This window comes from Lactuca virosa, chromosome 8 (assembly GCF_052849685.1).
Source record: "Lactuca virosa cultivar CGN04683 chromosome 8, Lactuca_virosa_CGN04683_v6, whole genome shotgun sequence".
NCBI classification, from domain to species: Eukaryota; Viridiplantae; Streptophyta; class Magnoliopsida; order Asterales; family Asteraceae; genus Lactuca; species Lactuca virosa.
In genome coordinates, this window is record NC_136433.1 from 107,357,533 (window position 1) to 107,367,129 (window position 9,597).

The following is a 9,597-nucleotide window of genomic DNA, read 5'->3' on the forward strand; positions in this document are numbered from 1 at the left end:
TCAAAAAATTCCCGAAAATTTTCCTTCTGATCCTACCGTAATGGAGAATCCTCATGAAATTTTTCATGATTTTTAAACATGTTTAACTATTTTTCTTCCATTCAGTTCCTTCAAATCATTATAAAACCGTGAAAAATACTAACTATTAATAAAAAATTTCAATTTTTTTTGTACAACTTATATACAATGTATATTATAATATAAACTGGAAAAAAATATCAAAAGTGTTTTTCATATAGTGGAGTTTGGTTTTCATGATTTGTGTGTATTTAATGTAAGAAACATAGAATAAATTGTAAACAATTAATATAATTCCTCAAAAAAAATTAAAACTGTTTTATATTGCATATAAATTGGGAAAAATATCAAAATTGATTTTCAAGCAGTGAAATCTAATTTTTTGATTTATGGGTGTTTAATCTTAGAAAAATAAAAATAAATAGCAAACAATTGAAATAAATCCTCAAACTTTCCACTTTTGGTTAGAATATAATCATGGGAGTTTTGGTTAGTTTATATGATTTCTGGAAGGGTTTAGATATTTTTCCTCATTTATTCCATTAAAAAAGCATTTAAAGTGAAAAACAAATAGTAAACAATAGGGAAAAATCACTAAAATTTTTATTTAGTATCCTAATATAATAGAAAAGGTCATGGTAAATTTTCATGGTTTATGGAAAAGTGTATCTATTTTTCCCCGATTTAGTCCATTAAATACACAAAAATCGTATAGAAATAGGATTAGGTGATGAAAAACTCTAAAAATATTTATATTAGTGTTATAAAAGGTCTAGAAGCTGCGAAAATTACTATATATTCATTTCATATATCATAACTTGATTTCATGATTTGTTTGTGTTAAACAAAAGAAAAATTAAAAATCATAGCAAACAGTAACAAAATTAGGTGAAACTTATGGGAGATGTTTATGTACTTTATGGATTATGCACGAATTTATATAGGATTTATAGACCTCAGAAAGTATTTTATGTGAATTATGGCTTTATTTCCTTGTAAAAATTACAATAAATCAAGGAAATCAAAACAATTTTTCAGAATTTCCAAATCATCTTATATTGTTACTGAGATTCTGAGAAAAATTTTGTTTGAACAGAAAAAGGACATTTAGATTTTTTTGTGAATAAAATCCTTTATAAACATTTTTAACAATGTACTTTAATCTTTCCAATTTTATCGAATGTCCCGATGTGTTTTCATCCCATTCATATCCTTTATAATTCTCTAAAAATCTGAATTTTTACCTTGAGCCTTACATTTGGCATTTCTTATCTATCGTTCAACACCTTGGATTTTTTTTTGGTTAATTATCCACTTTTTCTTTTCTTCGATCGTTGCTAGAAAATACCCTTTCTTTCTTGACTGATTTGCTTAGAAACTGGTTTCATCCTTCAAACCTCTGCTTCTTTGACCCGTACAACGTTCTTCATCACACATGGCATCATTCAAGGCTTGATCTCATTGTTGGAGGTTGAAGGGCAGTTAAATCAATGGTCGATTTTGGACAGGTCAAAAGACATTTTGTAGGAGGAAAAAAGGTTAAGCTTCTAAGTTAATTTGGAGAGTAAATGACTCAATGCAATTTTTTTGTGAATTATGTTGTGGTTTTAACATGTTTATATAGTGGTATGTGGGAATTCATGTGAATTTATAAAGAGACGATTTAGATGAAAGTTGAGTAGATCAATTGATAATAATATTATTTGAGAGTTGGTTTATTCATAAACTAGTTGTGAGACTCATGTATTACATCAGTTAATTTAAAAAAAAAAGTTAAATATAAATATCAAAATATTTGAGAAATTTGAATTTATAAGAAAATAAGAAAAATAATGATTTATTATAATGAAAATGTTGTTTATCTTTTAGATTTAAACAAATAATTTAAATAAAGAAAAGAAACTAATGAGTTTTAATTTTGAGAATTTTGAAATGAAAAGATAAGTTTATTAGTGAAATTAATATCCATTTATTACTACATTTATTGTAATTATTATATTAAAATATTATGTGGAATTTAATAAAATAGAAAAATCTTATAAAATGACATGTGAAAAAAAAATTAGTTCAAAATAACCATAAAATGACATTTGACAAATTGAATGAGAGTGTGACAAATGACAAAAAAAAAAAAAAAATTTCATTTATTAGACAGTATTATAGTGTTAGTTGGAGTGAATGGATTTTTAAATTATTTTACCTCTACAAACATGGTTGGATTTTTATAGCCACATTTACAATTTTTTTTAACCGGCAAATATGAATATATATATACTACTTATAACCACATTTAGATTTTTTTTAACCGGCAAATATATATATATATATATATATATATATATATACTCTTTTTCTAAACTAACACCTAATTCACCTAGGTCGACAGGACTTGAACCCTCGACTTCAATGAGGGAGGGCACCACCTGATACCGCTAGGCTAGAAACCCTTTGGTTATAGCCACATTTAGATAGTACTTTTAAACATTTACCAAAAAAAAAAAAAAAAAAACTTGTCTGTAATCCGAGATGTCCGGAATGCAAATTCCGGAAAGCATGATCATTTTGGTGAATTTCGAAAAATGAAAACATTGTTGTTTGTACCTCATAAACTACATACTACGTAATATAAATTAACCAAGTCAAGACAAGTTTTTTCAATATTTATTTGTTTAATATAATAAGATAATTAAACCATATTTCAATTAGAAAAGTTAGCGGCAAAGTGAAAGATAAAAAGAGTTTGTATATATAAGACTGATTTAGTAGCGAAAGAGCAACAAGCAACATCAGGTCTGAGTTGCAGTCATGGGGGAAGCAGTGAAAGAGTCGAAGATGATTGAGGATGTAAGATCGGCAGTGTTCAAGCATTCAGAAAGTTTAGAAGGCAGTTGTGCTAAAATCCAGGGCTACGATTTCAACGATGGAATTAACTATACACAGATTCTTAAATCCCTACTTTCCACCGGATTCCAAGCTTCTAACTTTGGTGACGCCATTGAAATCGTTAATGAAATGGTACTGGTTTGTTCTCAAAATCTTAATTTCCTACTTTATTCAACAGAATATATGATTTGCTTTATTTTTTCTCTTCATTTTTGCATGATCTTGATGGGTCCCTCCCTCCCATTTGATGATCGTAGCTAGACTGGAGGCTTTCTCATGAGCAAGTAACACAAGATTGCAGTGAGGAAGAGAGTAATCCAGTATACAGAGAGTCTGTCAAGTGCAAAATCTTTCTAGGGTTCACTTCAAACCTCATTTCTTCTGGTGTTCGAGACATTATTCGGTATCTAGCTCAACATCATATGGTTAGTCATTTGTAACTTTCATGCTTATGAACAATTAAACAAACATATCAGAGTTTTATTCTTTTACAATATATATATATATGTACGTTTTAAATCCATGCAGGTTGATGTGATTGTGACAACAGCCGGTGGCATTGAGGAAGATCTGATAAAATGTCTTGCAGACACATACAGAGGTGAATTTTCTCTACCTGGTGCTGCCTTAAGGTCAAAAGGACTAAATCGTACTGGTAATTTATTGGTGCCTAATGATAATTACTGTAAGTTTGAGGATTGGATTATCCCAATATTAGACCAAATGCTTCAAGAACAAAATACAAAGGTTCGTATTCATTCTACTTTACTTTCATTCAAGGTGTTGTTCATTTACACTTTACATGACTCTATACCCTTTGTGTTGTACAGCATGTGTTATGGACCCCATCAAAAGTAATATCACGTTTGGGGAAGGAAATTAATGACGAAAGCTCATATCTATATTGGGCATATAAGGTAATCAATCGCATGTTCACCTCCATTTTCACGTTTCTTGAATGTTAAACTTTTATCTAACAAAGTTATATAACTTTTTTATTTATAAGATTAACTGTATCTTTTGTTGCGATTTTAACATGATTACTCCATTGTAGAACAATATTCCTGTGTTTTGCCCCGCCTTGACAGATGGGTCTCTCGGAGACATGTTATATTTTCATTCGTTTCGCAGTCCTGGTCTTGTTATTGACATAGTACAAGGTGACATGGCAATTTTCTCTTTATTTTGATTTTCTTGAGTACATATCATGATTTTATGGCTATGGTTGATATAGGTTGACAAGTTTGTTTGAACTTTGAACAGATGTGGTGGCGATGGACAGTGAAGCTGTGAATGCAAACCCTAGAAAGACAGGGATGATACTTCTAGGAGGAGGATTACCAAAACATCACATTTGCAATGCGAATATGATGAGAAATGGTGCGGATTATGCTGTTTATATCAACACTGCTCAGGAATTTGATGGCAGTGATTCAGGTGCTCGTCCCGATGAGGCTGTGTCATGGGGGAAAATTCGTGTTTCTGCTAAATCTGTCAAGGTTTTTCATCAAATTAATTGCAATATTCTTCAAATTAATATGATTTTGGTTTCTTATCATTGTCATGATTGTAATGTTGACTGTTTTGATCCAGGTGCACTGTGATGCAACTATTGCGTTCCCATTACTTGTCGCTCAAACATTTGCTGCAAAAAAAACACAGAAACCAAGTTCCTGATAAATGTTGATTTACGCAAAGCTTTGATTTACTTTTATATATTTGGTGAGAATAAAAGATTATAAGGTCCATAGCGAGCGATACCTGCTTGTAACTTATTTACAAAAAAACGTTTGTATTTAACTCGTTGATTTCAAGTACGTACACTTGCATTAATTAATGTATTCAATCAAGCCTTCACATGATCTCAACACTTGATTCTTTTGGCTCTTACAACATTTTCATTTTTTGGTGGTAGCAAAGTAATACTAATATATATTATTGGAAGTCTATACAACTCTATAAACTTATTCCATAGACCCAAAACTTATATAAAAAATCATAAACAAAAAAAGCTCACAAGAAATCATTCCTATTACAACCATGTATCAAGATAAGTCTGTCTGTCTGTCTGTGTGCCTTCTATAAACAAACCAAATTGAAATATAATATATATAAACAAGAATCCAGCTGAAGCAAAACGTGCTTCAGATGTTACATGTATTATGTGCTAAAAAGACAATCAACATATCATATATATGTACTTCACTTGTGCTCGTTTCGCAAGGTTTGTAAACGAGCAGCAAAAGTGTCATAATCAGGAAGCTTCGGGTGAACATAGCTAGGTTTCTTTGCTATATTTTCTACACTCGGTTTTTCTGTTTTCCCAACAATCTTCTTTTCACCAGATTCATCACTGTTTCTTGGAGTGGGCCCACTTTCCATTTCCTTTTTGGGCTTTTGTTGTTGTCCTTCCATGCTACTACCAATTTCTGTTGTCTTTCTTGAATTGAACCGAGACTCGGGTGAAAGTACTGTTTTGGGCTCAGGGTCAACACGAGTCTTTGAATTAGAAACGGAAGGAGATCCTCTAGTCCTTCTAGAAAGCTCTGTACGCAAACGAACACTGCTAATTGGAGCCTTTTTTGAAACCTCCTCAGAAGCAGTTTCAACATCATCATCATCATCATCATCAAAGAATGGAGTAGGCGGCACAAACCGTGATCTCGCCGGAAACTTGTCGCCGGAGTCATCTGAATCTGAATCAGAAGTTGAAATAGTAACACTTGCTTTCTTATCTCCCATTCTGCCCGCTCTTGAATCCAAAGAACTATTAAGAGATGTTTCATTTTCAGTTATAGTCACAGAACTTTCATCAACCGATTTTTTGGACAAATTCAAGGCATTAGTTGTTGTAGGTTTTGTATACGGTGGGAATTTAAGAACACCACCTTTGTTTCGAAGGCCACCTGTCAATGTTCCAAACTTCAACTCTTTCCCAAAATCATCATCATTGTTATCTTCCAATGAGTCCTGTTTTTTAAGTAAAATGCTTGAAGAGTGTCTTTTCTCTTCATCTTTGGGATCATCATCAAAAGACGATTCCTCTTCAACCAAATCATTCAACTCAATTCGGGATTTTCTTGGTAAAGTCTCGGGATTTGCAGACAAAACATTATCCAACTTGTTATTCCCATTAAACTCGCTTTCACTTTCACCATCTGAATGATCAAAACTCACAGGAGCACCATCTTCTGTTTCTGAAGGTTCCATGGATTTCACAGAATGCTCACCGAAAGAGACACTTTGTGAAAAAAGATTCGATTCAGAACTCATCTTTTCAAATTTAATACTCTCGTTTCTTTTAGGGCTCCAAACGTGAGCATGTTCTAGAGAATGAGTAGAAGATTCTAGACCTGGAGACTGAAAGTATGAAGTGGCCTCAACTTCATCATACTCAAATCCTGTATCAAACTTTGGGCCATCATCATCATCATCATGATCATCATCAAAAACTGCTTCATTGTCTCTTTGATCATCAAGATCTGATTTTGACTTTGTGGATTGACTAAAAGCATTTCTTTGATCAACAACTGCAAAAGGATTCCCAACAACACTTCTTTTCCCAGCTTTCCGATCATCAGAAACAACTTCATCATCAGGTTCATCACTGGAAGTGGTGGAATGAACACATGGTTGCTTTTTAAACATTTCTTCTGCAAATAAATTAATATTTTCGGATTCAAATCCTTCTTTCTTGCCACTCTCAAACTCAGTTTTAGATTCTATCAAAGAAGTCTTCCTGCTAGATCTTGTATTAGCCTCATGAAATCTGTCATTATCCTTTTCTCCATGTTCATTTCGATTAATTTGCTGATTCGTTATCTTAGGTTTTCTATCACCAGAGAAGCTATTTTTCTTCCCACTCTCTAACTTAGATTCTTTAGATGAATTTGATTTGTTGGATCTTGTATTAGCCTCATGAACTCTTTCATTATCTTTTCGTTCATTTTCATTTTCACTTTGATCCATTTGCTGATTAATTATCTTTGATTTTCGAGGGGTTTCGTCTCTAGTAGTGATCTTTTCATGACTTGCAAATTGGGCAGCAGCTCGGGCAGCTATGGCTGCCCGTTCTGCAGACTCAGCTGCTGCTTCTGCTGCAGAAGTAGCATCTTTAAATCCCATATTCCAGTTCTGCCCACCTGATGAAAAATCATCATCACCCCTCATTTCCATCTTCTCAGAAGTTATTCCTGATCACAGCAAGAAACAACATATAAAAAACAAAAATAAAAAACCAGAAAGATTGGTACATTGATCAATAGTTATACCTGAAGATGATGTTGCAACCCCATTATCAACTACATATTTTCTATTCTGTTCAGCAAAGTCGAGAGGTGGGCCCGGTTTTTTTTCATGGCTATGAACAGCATTGACATTTGAGGGCTGAATCTTTGAAGGATTTGCATTCGCCATGCTGGCATTTTCAAAACTATTCGGACCATTCTGCTCAAATAATAAAAGTTACATATTTCTTCATGTTTTTTTATATAAAGAATACTAAAAAATCAGCAAGAAAATAAAAAAATTCAGTCTCACCAACAAATCATTTGGAGGCTTTGACTCTTTCTCCTCGAATGAAGTTGGTTCCCAATTGATATTATGTTCTTTTGCAATGGCAGTTAATACTTTGACTTTTGTCTGAATATCAGGAGCTACTGCAGATAACTTCTCAACCAACTGAAAAATAAAACAAATATTATTTTCAAATTCAGATAAAAAAAACAATGAAAAAAAAGCATGAGTCAACTTACCATGCGGCTTACACCAGAATCAGGCCTTAGCTCGAGAGCTGCAGAAACAAATTCTTTTCCGTATTTTGAAGTAAATTGTTTTTTAATATCCACAAGTTCTGATATATCAGAACATCTTGGAGCTGCAAATAACACACTTGTCACAGCTTCCTTCAGATCAATGGGACAAGTTCTACATCAAGTAATTGGTCAGAAAGTCAACAATGGAAAAAAGTAATGAAGGGAAAGTGTAAAGAAAGATAGCTTACTTTTGGGATTCAATAATGGGCATGCGTGCTACGATAAGTTCACAGTATATATCAATTAACTCGTATGCTGCCACCATCTTCTCTTCCCTGATTACATGTTCAACCTGATGGAATAATGAAGATACGAAATAAATAAAATTTTCAGGGAAATGGGATATAAGAAAAGGACGGAATAAGGTCAAGTGTCAAAACTAAAAGGTACTGAAAAAGTAGATTAAAAGTTACTTTTGGTAAAATACCTAGTGAATAGAAAATTTGCCAGTGTTCACATAAAGATTGGCAATGCATTTATTTATTAATTCTTTAACTAATCAATTTGCCAAAAACTAAAAACCTTGATATCGCAAATCCAATTATTGACGCAATATATGTTTTGTTAAAACTGATTATCTTGATTCTGATTAATTCATATCACAAAATCACTTTCAAAACACACAACCAAAGATCCCCCTAGTTCACTATGGTAATCACGAAGGCTACAACATATTGACTGTTGTTGGCATACAGTATACAACAAGATGCAACAAAGATCTGGAATGCTAGGGTTTTCGTTTTTACACAGAAGTGCTCTTGATTGTCTTGCAAATTGTATTATTGTTCTTCATCATTAATCATTTGAATAATCAAATAAGATAACGTACTCGAATTCGTGCAGTACGATCCTGGCCTGTCTCAAGCAATTGAGCTAATTCCCTCTTCATCTGATTAATCTGTACTCCCTTCTTATTTCTCATTAACTTGATCCGGGATGTCGCCAGTTTCAGAGACGTTTTACTGCATCAATCGAACAAAAACAAGATAAACAAGATCTTCAACAAACATATCAAGTAAGAGTTTGTAAAATCATGTATGAATATTTACCATTTCGCGGGCTTGAAGCTTTTGTGAAGCATTGTCGATGATATGTGCATGACCCTCCAATTGGATCAACGGTACGATCTATGATTTATACAGTTAGAAGATTAGGGTTTCTCTTTTGTAGAAGGGAACGAAACCAAAAAACGAATAGATGTAAACACGAATGATGGAGAAAATATAGATTAAATGGAAAGAATTCGATGGAGTATCAATTTCTTGGATTTGAAGAATCGGATTCTTCGTCGAAATTTGCTCGAAGAAACAACGTATCAGGTAATGGGGTCGAAGGAACTGACCAAGACTTCTAGACTTCCAAGAAACTCACTCCGCTGGCATTTTTAATTTGGGTAAAGTACGCAAATCGCAAAACGTCTATAGTCCATACGCCATACGCCAGAAAGCGTGTTTAGTCTCTATTTTCAAATATTAACTCATACCGTCCCTCATTTGGTTTAAACTTGCACGTTTCATCCCTGAAATACGATTTTGTTGCGATTTTAGTCCATATCAGATTTGAAATGACCATAATACCCTTGTATATTTATTTTTCATCTAATATAATATTATTTATTATTATTTATAATTTTAAAAAGGAAATGGGCCCACTCCCACCCACCATCTACCCTAACCTCACCCCACCGCGAAGACGTCTGAAATTCCACTTCCACCACTGTGAAAACCTTTCCTTCTTTCTTTCTTCTTCTTTCGTCTGTGCAGAATAATTGGTGAGGTCATCTTCTGCCGGCAACATCATCTTCCTCCGGCGAGCTTCAAATGTGGTCGATTTGGCCGATGTTGTTGAATTCGAAGATTTGACCTCAAAAGAAGCCTCATAT

General features: G+C 33.1%; 2 protein-coding genes across 2 annotated transcripts; one reads left to right on the forward strand and one right to left on the reverse strand.

Annotated features, from left to right (window-relative positions):
* The first annotated feature begins 2,774 nt into the window (after window positions 1-2,774).
* On the forward strand, window positions 2,775-4,769 carry LOC145129716 (deoxyhypusine synthase-like). Its single transcript, XM_079064497.1, has 7 exons — window positions 2,775-3,033; window positions 3,159-3,326; window positions 3,430-3,648; window positions 3,732-3,818; window positions 3,956-4,061; window positions 4,165-4,400; window positions 4,495-4,769. Exons 1-7 carry the CDS (start codon window positions 2,824-2,826, stop codon window positions 4,576-4,578), a joined length of 1,110 nt encoding a protein of 369 aa, XP_078920623.1. The 5' UTR covers window positions 2,775-2,823; the 3' UTR covers window positions 4,579-4,769.
* A 96-nt stretch (window positions 4,770-4,865) lies between these two features.
* On the reverse strand, window positions 4,866-9,097 carry LOC145129715 (Regulator of Vps4 activity in the MVB pathway protein). The gene is made up of 7 exons (XM_079064496.1): window positions 8,765-9,097; window positions 8,545-8,677; window positions 7,904-8,007; window positions 7,656-7,827; window positions 7,441-7,581; window positions 7,173-7,347; window positions 4,866-7,094 (listed from the first exon to the last, which is right to left on the reverse strand). The coding sequence occupies exons 1-7, from the start codon at window positions 8,812-8,814 to the stop codon at window positions 5,104-5,106; spliced, it is 2,766 nt and encodes a 921-aa protein (XP_078920622.1). The 5' UTR covers window positions 8,815-9,097; the 3' UTR covers window positions 4,866-5,103.
* Between the last annotated feature and the right edge of the window lie 500 nt (window positions 9,098-9,597).

Bases quoted from the DNA above. Each gene is read 5' to 3' on its own strand.
- LOC145129716 (XM_079064497.1), top strand. From the start codon at position 2,824: ATGGGGGAAGCAGTGAAAGAGTCGAAGATGATTGAGGATGTAAGATCG. The intron at 3,034-3,158 runs GTACTGGTTTGT...TGATGATCGTAG, and splicing joins TTGAAATCGTTAATGAAATG to CTAGACTGGAGGCTTTCTCA. The intron at 3,327-3,429 runs GTTAGTCATTTG...AAATCCATGCAG, and splicing joins ATCTAGCTCAACATCATATG to GTTGATGTGATTGTGACAAC.
- LOC145129715 (XM_079064496.1), bottom strand. From the start codon at position 8,814: ATGCACATATCATCGACAATGCTTCACAAAAGCTTCAAGCCCGCGAAA. The intron at 7,582-7,655 runs GTAAGTTGACTC...TTTATTTTTCAG, and splicing joins ATTCTGGTGTAAGCCGCATG to TTGGTTGAGAAGTTATCTGC. The intron at 7,095-7,172 runs GTATAACTATTG...TGCTGTGATCAG, and splicing joins GGTTGCAACATCATCTTCAG to GAATAACTTCTGAGAAGATG.